Source organism: Rana temporaria, chromosome 10, assembly GCF_905171775.1.
Source record: "Rana temporaria chromosome 10, aRanTem1.1, whole genome shotgun sequence".
NCBI lineage: Eukaryota > Metazoa > Chordata > Amphibia > Anura > Ranidae > Rana > Rana temporaria.
Genome location: NC_053498.1, coordinates 69,980,037 through 69,994,941, shown reverse-complemented (window position 1 = coordinate 69,994,941; position 14,905 = coordinate 69,980,037). Strand labels below are relative to the sequence as shown.

Genomic DNA, 14,905 nt, shown 5'->3' with positions numbered 1-14,905 from the left:
CCCAAGCTAAAATATGGTTTACCTCTTTCTGGGCAGCGCAGCTTTTGGTGCCGCCTTGGTGATTGGTATAGGCCAAGGAGAAGGGGACCTGCCACGTTTCTTCCCGGTCTGGGAAGAGGTCGTGAACAAACCCTCTAAACAAGCCAAAGCCGTAGCCAAGTCATCTTTAGTGACATATGCAGAGGCTAGAATTTAGGAGGTAGCCACAATGGCTGACATATCTGCTGACTCAGGTCCCGACCGCAGTGCCCTTGCGCCCCCTCTCCCAATTTTATGGGAATGCACAAAGCAGAGGTACTGTTGTATGCATCTATTGCTGAGCTCAGTCTAGCAATGGTTAACCACTTAAGCCCCGGACCTTTATGCAGCTAAAGGCCCAGGCCAGGTTTTGCGATTCGGCACTGCGTCGCTTTAACAGACAATTGCGCGGTCGTGCGACGTGGCTCCCAAACAAAATTGACGTCCTTTTTTCCCACAAATAGAGCTTTCTTTTGGTGGTATTTGATCACCTCTGCGTTTTTTATTTTTTGCGCAATAAACAAAAATAGAGCAACAATTTTGAAAAAAATGCAATATTTTTTACTTTTTGCTATAATAAATATCCCTCAAAAACATATATAAAAATGTTTTTTTTCCTCAGTTTAGGCCAATACGTATTCTTCTACCTATTTTTGGTAAAAAAAATCGCAATAAGCGTTTATCGATTGGTTTGCGCAAAATTTATAGCGTTTACAAAATAGGGGATAGTTTTATTATTATTTTTTTTTTTTACTACTAATGGCGGCGATCAGCGATTTTTTTTCGTGACTGCGACATTATGGCGGACACTTCGGACAATTTTGACACATTTTTGGGACCATTGTCATTTTCACAGCAAAAAATGCCTTTCAATTGCATTGTTTATTTTGAAAATGACAGTTGCAGTTTGGGAGTTTACCACAGGGAGCGCTGAAGGAGTTGGGGTTCACCTTGTGTGTGTTTACAACTGTAGGGGGGTGTGGCTGTAGGTCTGACGTCATTGATCAAGTCTCCCTATAAAAGTGATGACTCAATCGATGCAGCCGCCACAGTGAAGCATGGGGAAGCCGTGTTTACATACAGCTCTCCCCGTTCTTCAGCTCCGGGGAGCCCTCGTCCCGGATCGCTCCCCGCGGGTTTCCGACCGCCGATCGGACCCCCGACCTCGGGAAAGGCGGGGACGTACATGTACGCCCATATGCCTGTACGTGCCATTCTGTGGACGTACATATACATGCGGCGGGCGTTAATCGGTTAATATGCCGCTTTCAATAGCTACAGCCAGATGCTAAATAGATGAGTCTTGAAAATGCCTGTAGCCAGCACACAGCTTGCATGCCCTTGGATAGCTTGTCTGTGTTCCACCGTCAGCCACCGTTTCACTCCAAACAGTTGCGCTTTTAAAACAAGCCTGCATGCCTACTGCGCAGAGCCCCACCCCCTGCTTGCGACATCATCTGTCATACGAAGGAGAAGCTCTCGCGAGGAAGGAGCCTGCAGCGCAAACCCCATACTGGAATGATCGCGCAGCACCCCCCCCCCCTCTTTTTAGCTAGCTGATGACAGGGGTGGCAGAAAACTTACTCAACAAGAGCTGCTGATACCCAAAGGCAAAGTTTGTCTGTCAACACACAGGTATGTTAGCTTTACACCCTCTAGTGGGACAAAAAGGCAAGACATCTCATTTTTAAAAAAGAGAAGACCATGGGATGTCACCCAGGCTCTTAACTTGCGCTTCCTGGGTACAACTGGAATATCACAGTGACCCAATCTTCACCCATCACGGCGGGTTGGTGCCATGCCAGACCTTCAAGGATGGGGTCCCATCTATACGTAGGGTCCACTGCCTTGGACCTGTATAGTGCCCTGCCAGAGCAAACCTGTGGTATAGCAGTGTGAACAAGGCGCTGGATCCCAGGGCCAAGCTCTCCTGAGACAAGCATTACAGGCAAGAGCTCGTTCTTCCGTACCGAGGCTCGGGTAATCTAAGAGGGGGGACTTCCTGTCTTGATTATGCCAGTGTCAATCACCTGAAGGTGGGTGTATAACCCACATAGTAATTACTATGGTGCTCTGTATACCGTGATGTACGATAAAAGGTATATAATGGTGGTTTTGCAATAAATGCAAGATTTGTACCTAATCGGTATGTTTTTTTACCTGTAGAGAATATATTGTTGCTTCTCCGCACAGTAACTAAGGGGTTTATTGCATTCATCTTGCCTGTATTCCAGAGTGATTTATCTTGGTTAGGCAATGGGTAAAGACAGCAGCTCACTAGTTTTGTCAGTCATATGCACAAATTGCAGCATAGCAGAGGTTAATAATGAAGAAGAGCTTGCAGGTACATTGGCCAAGTATTATACTCTTGGGGATTCACAGAGCTGAATTGACGTCAAGTCCTGTACAGTCACAGATGAGCATCTGATGCATAGAGATGGTAATTGAATTAGAGAGCAGCCACCTAATTACACCGTGCAGACACTTCATTGTCAGGGAGCATTTCATTACAGATAAGGCGAGAGCTAGAATTTCTGTGTATCATGGTACAGCCGTTTCAGCTCCCGGCTATGACATGCTCATCCCTTACTCACTGCGTAATTAGTCTCCTGAGATACAGCTCTTCAACTGGCAGCTTATATATCCTTCCTATTCACAATGTAAGTGTGACTATAGTAGTCACATTGTGGATTTTTCCCCAGTAAGAACTATTAAAACTGTATTTACCAGCATCTTTTAATTGCTAATCCCAAATGAGATTTTTTAATGTATAGTGTTTTGTCTCCATAAGCATGTAGTAAGTCACTATAAGTTGGCCATAGACCATAAATGATGGCAGGGCATTAGGAAATGAGCTGCCAAACACATACATGACACTTATGTGTAGATACAGTATCGTTTCCCGGACTTTTGGCTAAGATCAAGTGTAGTATCTGTTCTTATCAGTTGTCCGAGGAGCGCTGAAGCACCTCCGTTGGGAGGGTGGATGCAATCCAATGACGTAATAGCACCTGGAAGGGTGGTTTCAGCAGGGACTATGCCATGCTGCCCGACAGATACTGGGGGCCGGCCAATGGTCAAGTCTGAGCCATCCGGAAGGGTGCTTCTGGTGAGGATGGAGAGGCATGAGGTCAAAGCTGAAAGGCCGCGCCCCTGGCCTTCTGGCCTGGATTTGATGCGGTTCCTAACCCTGCATTGCCAGTTTCTCTCGAACGCTGGCCCTACCCTTTGGGGGAGGGTTTAGTGAGTAGTTGGTACCTCTCGAGTATAATTAGGTAAGAAGCGAAAGAGCAATGGGCACTCTGAGCCTCCGGTAGCTCCCGATCCTTCCTGGTGGGGGAGGGGACTGTGACTGTCCGGGCCGTGGGTCGGGGTCCGTTGGAGATGGTGCCCCTGGAGTGGCAGTCCAGGGGTGCCATACATTGCACGAGTGTGGGGACACTCATCGTGTGGCACCATGGTCACTGATCTTCACAATACACCTTTTCACACCTGCCTCTAGGGCCGAGCCCTTTGGCTAGGACCAGGGGAATTTTTGTTTCCTGGCCGGAGGGCCGTATTGCACGTTGGTCACTTTCTCCTCACCTCTCCCATCTTCCTTCTCCCCCACTTTCTTTTTATTTGTCCCGTGTGTCACGTTACGTCTTTTTTCTGTTTGGTGCACTAGCACTTTATGTGTGTTGAGTAGGGTGCTGGTCCTCGGGCCTGCTCTGAAAGTCTTGGGAGTCAGTGGACATGGCCTTCTGGCTTAGTTCGCCGGCTCTTATGGGGTCTCCCTTCGGCAGTCCCTCCAAGGATGTTGGGTCCATGTGGCTTCGGCTGCATGGGCCACTGTTACTCGAGTCCCTGCCAGGAGCCTAACGCCCCGGGGGATTAGAGTTGGGCCCTTTTCTGAGGGCCAATTGACGATGCACCCGTCACAGTTTTTTGTTGCACCTCTTTATGTGTGTGCACATTTTTCCTGCACCGGGTGAAGTTTTTGGGTTGTGTTTTGCATGCCACAGGCTTTTCAATAGAAAAAATGTGTAGATACAGTAGTGGCATTTTGGGTTCACTTTAAAGCCGAAATCAAGGCAAACTGATGAATTTAGGAATGAACTGATGAGGTCAGCCCTGCTTACTCTGCTCTCTATCTTTTATCACCCTGAAGTTCAACCCATTCCTGATCCAGTGCTGTGCACGAGAGCAGCGACTCTCTGCTCTCTCTCTCCTTGTTGGGCAGATTGATAGCAGCAGGAGCCATTGGCTCCTACTACTGTCAAATCATGTGATGGGGTGGGACAGAGCCGCTTTCTGTCATTGGATGCAGACGTGGCGGCTTGGACGAGAGTCTGCATGAGTGCCCTCTATAGAAAGTGGCATTCTATGGGGGCACTCGCCAAAGAGGAGGAGCCAGGAGTGCTGGTGGGTGACCCAAGAAGAGGAGGATCAAGGCTACTCTTTGTAAAACTATTGCACAGTCGGTAAGTATAACACGTTATTTTATAAAAAACAAAACAATGTTTTATTATGACTGTAATGTAATTGCCATACCTGAAAGCCTGTTCTGGCCCTGCTTGAAGTCTGGCTGAAATGCTCCATTGCTGTTTACATTCCTATGTAGTTTCCAGGGCATGTCAGACATTGGGCTCCTGCCCCTGGCATTACATGAGTAATGAGGGCAGATTAACCCTCATTTTCTGTCCCACACACAACAGGTGGTGAGGGAAAAAAGCTCCCCTTTTACAGCTGTCAGTGGACCTGGTGTTTCCATTGAAGATTTTTCCTCTGCACCTGGTAAGCTGGTTACTTTCAAGTTTTAGGTTTCCATCACATTAGTATTCAAGATAACTTGCCAACAATAAAATTTTAACAGGCTCTGTAGAATTTTTTTTCTGGTGTTCCATGGTAAACATTGTTTACTATGTCTCAATTTCTCAGATTTCCAACCTAGTCAATACTCTGTTGTTCTGACAGCATCTTTTCTTGGTTGACTACTTCAACCTTTGACATGCCATAAGCTGCTACATTTTTTTCAGACTTGCCGAAGTAGTATGTATGAGTTTATAGGTGCGTATTGTGTATATGTACTAAAAGCAGAAGGGTAGCCACCATTCTCTAAAATAACCGATTGTTACAGCAAATTCTGCACCATTTTTATACATATGTAAGCCTGTTAATGTATGTACTCCCGAATGTCTGGGTACCTTGTTAGGAAATGTCCAAGCTATCAAAAATATACAGTTTTTAGCTCATGTGATATAATTCAGTTGCCAAATGTATATGGCTATAGGCTAAAATGCTGTATTGCTGTGGACGCTATTAATACACTTTATAATTATGGAATGTGCTCACACCACTCATAAGTTTTTTTGTTTGTATGAGGACATCTCATCAATTGATTAAAATGTACAAGTTTTCTCTAAATTGTAAAAGTAAGCAATTGTAATTGTCTCAAAGGTGCAAGGCTGGAAGCAAATCATTGTAATTGTAATGAATTCTGTTTTATACAATTGCATTTAACCACTTAACCCCCGGACCATATTGCTGGTCAAAGACCAGAGCACTTTTTGCGATTCGGGACTGCGACGCTTTAACTGACAATTGCGCGGTCGTACGACGTGGCTCCCAAACAAAATTGGCATCCTTTTTTTCCCCACAAATAGAGCTTTCTTTTGGTGGTATTTGATCACCTCTGCGGTTTTTATTTTTTGCGCTATAAACAAAAATAGAGCGACAATTTTGAAAAAAAATAATTTTTTACTTTTTGCTGTAATAAATATCCCCCAAAAATATATAAAAAAACATTTTTTTTTCCTTAGTTTAGGCCGATACGTATTCTTCTACATATTTTTCGTAAAAAAATCGCAATAAGCGTTTATTGATTGGTTTGCGCAAAAGTTATAGCGTTTACAAAATAGGGGGTATTTTTATTAATATATTTTTTTTACTAGTAATGGCGGCGATCAGCGATTTTTTTTCGGAACTGCGACATTATGGCGGACACTTCGGACACTTTTGACACATTTTTGGGACCATTGGCATTTTTACAGCGATCAGTGCTATAAAAATGCATTGGATTACTATAAAAATGCCACTGGCAGTGAAGGGGTTAACACTAGGGGGTGGGGAAGGGGTTAAGTATGTCCCTGTGTGTTATCTTACTGTGGGGGGGGGTGGCCTCACTAGGGGAAACACTGATCCTCTGTTCATACATTGTATGAACAGAAGATCAGCATTTCCCCTGCTGACAGGACCGAGAGCCGTGTGTTTACACACACAGCTCCCGGTCCCCGCTCTGCAACGAGCAATCGCGGGTGCCCGGCGGCGATCGAGCCCGCCGGGCACACGCACGGGAGTCGGGGGCGCGCGCGCCTCCGGCAGCGCGCACGCGCCCCTAGTGGCCGCTCGAAGAGCGGACGTATAGCTACGGGCTCTCGCCCAGGAGAGCCGACCTGCCGCCGTATAATGACGGTGCGCGGTCGGCTAGTGGTTAACTGAACAGTGCATATAGCAATGCATAATAATTGAAGCATTATTAGGAACATTTTGTAAACCTCTGGCATATTGTAGAGTGGCTGGTGTACACTTGGGGCCTTTTACATGCATGTTCATAGAGCAGCCGTCACTAAATGGCGGCCTGCGGTCCGAGTCTGGCCCGAGTGCCGCTTCTGCCCAGACCGCCAGGCCACCAGTATAATTCTAAATTGCAGCAAGCATTGGGGTTTGCTGGGACCGCGGGTTTCCCCAGCAACCAGTGACACTGCGTGCGCCTGCTCCTTGCCGCAGGTCTCGGAGTTCACAGAAGACTCACGGGCCACGAGTAAGGGCATGACGTCACGTGCGCTCCGCCCCCCTGCTGCTCGCCGTTCCCGGGTCCTGGCTCTCCTTATGTCGCAGCTTCCGCCCCTTCGGTATTTCAGTGCCCTCCTGCATTCAAGGTATGTGGGCCATTAGGGGCACGCTGATGGGCACATTTAATTTCAAGGGGCACGCTGATGGGTATATTTTTAATATGCACAGTGATGCGCATATTTTAAGGGGCACACTGATGGACACATTTTGTTGTGCCCATCAAAGTGCCCCTTAACATAAAATGTGCCCATCAGTGTGCACCTTAAAATTAAATGTACCCATCAGCGTGCCCCTTAAGGGTCACGCTGATGGGCACATTTAATTTAAAGGTGCACGCTGATGGGTATATTTTTAATGTGCACGCTGATAGGCACATTTTATGTTAAGGGGCACTCTGATGGGCACAAAAAAATGTGTCTATCAGTGTGCCCCTTAACAAAATATGCGCATCAGTGTGCACATAAAAAATATACCCATCAGCGTGCCCCTTAAAATTAAATGTGCTCATCAGAGTTTCCCTTAACATAAAATATGTCCCTCAGTGTGCCCCTTAACATAAAATATGCCCAACAGCGTGCCCCTTAACATAAAATAAGGATCATGCTGATGGGCACCTTTTATTTTATGTTAAAATATGCCCATCAGCGTGTCCCTTAACATAAAATAAAAGATGCCCATCAGCGTGACCCTTATTTTATGTTAAGGGGCATGCTGTTGGGCATATTTTATGTTAAGGGGCACACTGATGGGCAAATTTTAGGTTAAGGGGCACGTTTTGTGCCCATCAGAGTGCCCCTTAATATAAAATTTGCCCATCAGAGTGTCCCTTTAACATACAATGTGCCCATCAGCGTGATCCTTATTTTATGTTAAGGGACACGCAGATGTGCACATTTTATGTTAAGGGGGACTCTGATGGGGACATCTGAAATAAGGAGGCGCTCTGACGGGAATGCCTGATGTAAAGGGGCGCTGTGATGGGGACACCTGATGTAAAGGGGCGCTGTGAAAAACACACAAACCAGTCCGATGCTGCAACTGTCCTCCATCGGCTTTACACAGAGAACTAAGAATTTGAAGAGCGCTGATCGCTCAGTTCTTGGGTCTGCTCTGAGCACAGAACAGTGACTGACAGCACTTACTAGGGTGCTGGGCTGTGGAGGGGATGGGAGCAGTTGGCTCAGGCTCTCAGTGGCGCACTAAGACACTGAGCTAGATGCCAGTCAGGCAGTTTGGCAGAACCCAAAATGATTGGAGCAGGAAACATTGCCTTTTATTCTTCTCTCCCTCTACTGAGATACTAATGTTATCCTGCATCATTCACCTCTGGCCAGCAGGGGGAGAGCCAACAAGCCCATAGACATCTATGCAGAGCGCTGAGAATTATGGGAGTTATAATTTGGGATGGCAACCAAAGAATGTGACGCATAGACTCATTGGAATACAGATCTCAATGGACACTGTGCAGTAGAAGAATCGGATTTTGTTAAACTGCCCAGAAAAGTTCTTTCTCTTGCGGCTGAGGAAAGAGGGAGAGCAGGGCACCTCTATACAAGTATTCACCTGCCAGCCGGTGCATTGCCATGAATTGCGATTTGCCATGAAATGTGATGGTCCGCCTCCATCACATCCTATTGGCTCACTCCTGTCACGTGACATAGTTAAACGTCATCAGTCTCAGCTAGGCTATCATAGGGAGAGAATCTCCTCTCCCTGTGATAGCTGAACCTGCACGGAGCTGCTGCTATATGAGGCAGGAGAAAGACCCTCAGGCTGTGTGTCCAAGTATATACATCATGCACAGCCTGTAACTGGGAGCAGGCAGTGCAGTAGTGTTGGGCTTGTGGTGTAACATATTACATATACTGTTAGGAAGGAGAAGCCAGTGTTAGGAAGGAGAAGCCTCTCTCTTAGCCCTTTGAAGAACTGCACGGGGGTTGACCTCCCTGGGTGCGCGAGTAAACTAAATTTAGTACTGTGCATACAGGTCTACGCTAACAGCTCCGTGCAGGTTCAGCTATCACAGGGAGAGGAGATCCTCTCCCTATGATAGCCTAGCTGAGACTGTCACGTGACAGTAGTGAGCCAATAGGATGTGATGGAGGCGGACCATCACATTTCATGGCAAATCACATTTCATGGCAATGCACCGGGATGGGGAGCCTGAGACTGAGGACACCCCGGGGCAAAGCAGCTCCACCCACATCATGGATCCTGCACCACTGCTGCATTGAGGTTGCGAGCATACACTCGCTCTCTCCTTCCCACCGCTGATCACTGGAGGCTTTCAGGGAGAGACTGAGGGGGCCCCATTCTCCAGCAAGCTTTTTTCAGCAGCATCCTGTGAACTGGTGAACTTTCTGCCCATTATTGGCACTTCTGGTTGAGACTGAGCTACTGAGAGCAGGACATTAAGTGTACCCAATCCATACTGCACACACTACCATGCTTATTTCAAACCTAGACTGTACTAATACCAATCCTATACTGCATTATACCGAAACTTAACTTTACTTTAATCTACCTTGCACCTGTACCGAGGCTATACGATACCTTTACTGCATGCAGGCTAACTGGAACAGTTGTTAAGTGTAAAGACACTCTTAGGCCCCTTTCACACAGATGGAGCGTTCAGGTCCGCCTGTCAGACGGCCGTAGCGATGGAGTCTGCCTCAGGTGTAACTAGCCTTAAAGGTCCCAATGAAAGCTGGCAGAACAACATCTCAAAGGACTGCCCCTCCCGTAATAATTATTCTGCAAGCCCCATTTGTTCCCCTGCCCCTTCCACTACCATTCTCTACCATTTGCATACTCTACTAGTTTTTTAGGGTTATTGGGGGAATGTGGGTTGGAGATATCCTGTTAAAATGTGTATAGATCTATGAATGAAAATGTTATATATTGCAGCTTACCAGTCCTTAGATGTGTTTGCTGCATTCATTTTTATTTTTCAATTTTTTTCCTTTATCCACCTGCTGATCCCATCAGTTACAGACATCCCATTTTATGTTGACAGTAATTATTATTCACTGTACTGTACTGTAATATGTATATGTATAGTATCAGTGTAAACAGGGCTCAAGTCCTGCGGGAACGCGTGGGAACGGAGTTCCTGCACTTTTTTCACAGCAGGAACTCCGTTCCTTTTGCAGGACTAGAGCCGCCCGAGCCAATTCTTCACTAAGCGGCGATGCCCAGCTCGAGTTATCGCGGGATTTAGAAAGAACTTGCTTCTTTCTAAATCCGGCGATAACTCGCGGCAGACCTCCGCAATGTCTCCTGGGAACAATGACAAAAGCTCCCAGGAGACATTGCCGCATCGAGGAAGTGACGGCATACCCACATACTACCCGATGAATCCATATACAGGAAGCGGGCAGTAACATAAAGGATTACTAAGGTACAGTGGATCGGAAAAAAAAAAACATGCGGTTTAGTAATTATGTATATGAGCGTATCATTATTTTTTTTTATTTTTTTTGGTGGGGGAGTGGATCTTGGGTGGGAGTTCCCTCACTTTTTTCCCCAGGACTTGACCCTGAGTGTAAAAACAGTGTTGTCATCCTGGACTGCTCACTCCTGATTTGGATAACAGAACACTTCTCTCTCTCTCTCTCTCTCTCTCTCTCTCTCTCTCTTCATCTCCATCTCCATAACATATGGTGGAGGTGTTCTGTAGCTTAGAGAGGTAACCTGAGTAGGGCCTTTAACCACTTAACGTCCGCCGCACGCCTATATACGTCCGCACAATGGCACGGACAGGCAGAAGGGCGTATATATACGCCCTTGCCTTCTAGCGGGTGGGGGGTCCGATCGGGACCCCCTCCGCTGCGTGCGGCGGGCGGGATCCCTCGGGGAGCGATCCGGGACGACGGCGCGGCTATTCGTTTATAGCCGCTCCGTCGCGATCGCTCCCCGGAGCTGAAGAACGGGGAGAGCCGTATGTAAACACGGCTTCCCCGTGCTTCACTGTGGCGGCTGCATCGATCGAGTGATCCCTTATATAGGGAGACTCGATCGGTGACGTCCATCCTACAGCCACACCCCCCTACAGTTGTAAACACACACACAGTGATCCTTAACTCCTACAGCGCCCCCTGTGTTTAACTCCCAAACTGCAACTGTCATTTTCACAACAAACAATGCAATTTAAATGCATTTTTTGCTGTGAAAATGACAATGGTCCCAAAAATGTGTCAAAATTGTCCGAAGTGTCCGCCATAATGTCGCAGTCATGAAAAAAATCACTGATCGCCGCCAATAGTAGTAAAAAAAAAAAATTTATAAAAATGCAATAAAACTATCCCCTATATTGTAAACACTATAAATCTTGCGCAAACCAATCGATAAACGCTTATTGCGATTTTTTTTACCAAAAATAGGTAGAAGAATACGTATCGGCCTAAACTGAGGGAAAAAAAAATCTTTATATATGTTTTTGGGGGATTTTTATTATAGCAAAAAGTAAAAAATATTGAATTTTTTTCAAAATTGTCACTATATTTTTGTTTATAGCGCAAAAAATAAAAACCGCAGAGGTGATCAAATACCACCAAAAGAAAGCTCTATTTGTGGGGAAAAAAGGACAACAATTTTGTTTGGGAGCCACGTTGCACGACAGCGCAATTGTCTGTTAAAGCGACGCAGTCCCGAATCGCAAAACCTGGCCTGGGCATTTAGCTGCAAAATGGTCCGGGGCTTAAGCGGTTAATACTCCTTCGGGTTTCAGTGCAACAGAGGTACTCACTAGAAGAAATTAGGCTCTCACTATACCTATTCAGGCATTAATTTAATCTGTTTTGCCACACTTTAAATAGAAATTAGCATATGCAAATTCCTTGTAATATGACAGCATGATTTTTTGGATGTGTGCTTTGGAATGCAATTTGTGTACAGATTATACTAGGAAAAATGTATTACTTTTAAAGCCGCAAATCATTGCAATTTAAATTTACTTATCTTTCTTCTATTTTTCAGATCTTCAAAATTCTTCCGTGCATTTTATGTCCCATTTGTCTCTAGCTGGCACACAACGTATGCTAATTACACCATTTTGAAAGCCCGACGGCCTAAGCAGGTAAAGAAGAAGAACATTGGATAAAAGGAGGCTGAAGTGACACCATCAGTCAATTATATTTTCTGTTCACCTGCTAACACTGCCAAAGGAGCTTTTGAAAAACTTGTCTAGTGCGGCAGATGAGCATCCACCTTCTCAATGTACCCAACAGTCTACTGATATGTTATTAATACTTCTGTCTTTACAATGACCAGTACCCTGCAAAATACCACTTTACAATGTGAACTTAGGATTTTTACCAGGTGATAGCGTGTGTAAAGGCAGATTTCATACGTGTTCTGTGTGTTCCTGGTGTGTGTGTGTGTATGGAGGTGTATGTCCATATATACATATAGAATCCAAACCCTGGACTTGGGAAGTGCACAAATCTTATTTATAGGACTGAAATGTTGTTCAATAATTCTATACAAGTTTACATAATTTTGTGTTTAATTTTCACATATTCAGTTTTGAAGTTCAATTTCAATGATTCTGACGGTTTCAGTATTGTAAGATACAGCAAGAGAATAATCAACTCTTATATAGCAATTGGAATTCAGTACTTACTCTGCTCCCTGTACGTACATACATACTCCTTAAATTTATAAATGTCCACCATGTGAAATATTCAGTTAGTGGAGCTCCATGCAGACATATCTTATTTTATAATAATTTATAATAATAATAATAATAATAATAATCTTCCTTACTGTAGTAGCTAAAAAGTTCACAGATTAACCACTTAAGCCCCAGACCATTTTGCTGGCCAAAGACCAGGCTACTTTTTGCGATTCGGCACTGCGTCGCTTTAACTGACAATTGCACGGTCGTGTGACGTGGCTCCCAAACCAAATTGACGTCCCTGTTTTCCCACAAATAGAGCTTTCTTTTGGTGGTATTTGATCACCTCTGCAGTTTTTATTTTTTGCGCTATAAACAAAAATAGCGACAATTTTGAAAAAAATTCAATGTTTTTTGCTATAATAAATATCCCCCAAAAACATTTTTTTAGGCCGATACGTATTCTTCTACATATTTTTGGTGAAAAAAAAATCGCAATAAGCGTATATTGATTGGTTTGCGCAAAAGTTTTATAGCGTCTATAAAATAGGGGATATAATTATGGCATTTTTATTAGTTTTTTTTTTTTTACTAGTAATGGCGGTGATCTTCGATTTTTATCGTGACTGCGACATTATGGCGGAAACATTGGACACTTTTGACACATTTTTGGGACCATTGTAATTTTTACAGTGATCAGTGCTATGAAAATGCACTGATTACTGTGAAAATGAAACTGGCAGTGAAGGGGTTAACACTAGGTGGTGCTGAAGGGGTTAAGTGTGCCCTATGGAGTGTTTCTAACTGTAGGGGGGATGGGTTGTGTGTGACATGACAGTGATCACAGCTTCCAATTACAGGTAGCTGTGATCACCTCCTGTCACTAGAAAGACTGGGGAAATACTTGTTTACATCAGCATTTCCCCATTCTTCCACACCGTGACACGATCGCGGGTATGCCCGCAGACATTGAGTCCGCGAGACCCGCGGTCGGAGTCGCAGAGCTTGCAGTGCGCGTCCACAATGCCGCTTCTTAAAGGGGACATATATATACACTTCCTTTTGCCTGTCCGTTCCATGCTGCAGATGTATATCTGCGTGCAGCGGTCGGCAAGCAGTTAACACCTCTTACCTCCATCCTCTCAAATGCTCTGCCATGGAAGAAGTGGACTCAGCCTATCAACTTTTGCTGCTGTATAAATATTTAAAGTAGTTTGATTTTTGTTGGATGAATGTGAAAATAAAGATGAATCTTCGGATGTAAGGTTGTATATAAAAGAAGGTTAAATATATCCTGTCATGGGAAAGACAAGGGGTCGCCATTACTTGGCTTCTCCTGAGATGCTAGTTCCTCCGTTGTCAGGATGAGCCGCAGGCTTCGTGATTTTAAGTTATCTGCTTCAAGGATGCATGCAAATATTACAACTTCTGACTCTTCTTTGACTTTTTCTTCATTTTTTTGTAATCAGTCTGATACATGTTAAAAGAGAAGTATAGGTTGTTTTTTTCTTTTTATTCATACTTACCTAGGTAGATACAGCACCAGACCGATGCTGCAGCTGTCTCCCGGCACCTCTGCTCTCAGAACCGAGCCACAGAACACTGCAGATGGCTCGGTTCTCACTCCTCCCTGAGCAGAGAGCGGCTGACTGTTAGTCAGCATCTCTCCTGCTCTGCTCCTCCACACTTATTGGAGTGCTGAGCTGTGAAGGGGTGAGAAGCAACAGTCTCAGTGGCTCGCTGAGACTGCCATCAGTCCAGGCAGCTGGCGGATCCAGACTTCGGATGTCGTAGAAACTTTAAACTCTTATCCCTTCAATAAAATGAGCACAGAGAAGCTGCACAATTTGCAGTGCCTGTGCTGACATGGTCCCATTAGACAGCAACTTGCCTACAAGTGTGTCCTCAAGTATGAAATGACAGGCAGGTGCACAGCTTTGACCAATTACACTATCCCCTTGGCTTAACAGCAGAAAAATTCAAGTTGTAACTAGGCCCCTGAACATCCACTGGCCCTGGGAGACTGCCCAGGTTGTTTTTGTGCATGATGCTGCTCTAATCCCCTTGGTTCTTTCATGACTACTTCACTTCAGCTGAACTACCAGCCAAACATTTTATTATTTTATTTTAGATATGTTGTTTCGGCATCTGTGTCTCATTAGGCAGACTTCCCTTCACTTCCTGTCCTGTAGCCAAACAGGAAGTGAGAGAAAAACCCTGCAAATTTAGGGAATTCCTTGGGGAGCCTCAGGTCACAACTAGTGTCTTTATTGGAAGATTTCCCCTGTTTCTGGGAGATCCCAACATTTTCGATTTTCTTTTACTTTTAATGATCATGCTAAACAGGAAAAATGGAGAGGGAGAGTCTGCTTATCCGGGTCACAGACAGCAATAAAAACTGAAAGGGGTTCTAATCCCTCTCTACTCTATCCAAAG

The 14,905-nt window shown here is 45.0% G+C and overlaps 1 protein-coding gene and 1 pseudogene across 2 annotated transcripts in view; both read left to right on the top strand.

Moving 5' to 3' along the window:
• ALG9 (ALG9 alpha-1,2-mannosyltransferase) overlaps nucleotides 1–12,715 on the top strand; it is a 227,939-nt gene extending 215,224 nt beyond the window's left edge. For both annotated transcript variants that reach the window (XM_040325408.1, XM_040325407.1), the window contains exon 15: nucleotides 11,830–12,715. In XM_040325408.1, the coding sequence (XP_040181342.1) occupies nucleotides 11,830–11,953 (124 nt within the window). In that variant the 3' untranslated portion in view covers nucleotides 11,954–12,715. The remainder of the gene's footprint in view (nucleotides 1–11,829) is intronic.
• LOC120916610 lies at nucleotides 2,913–3,016 on the top strand (annotated as a pseudogene).
• Nucleotides 12,716–14,905: the final 2,190 nt, after the last annotated feature.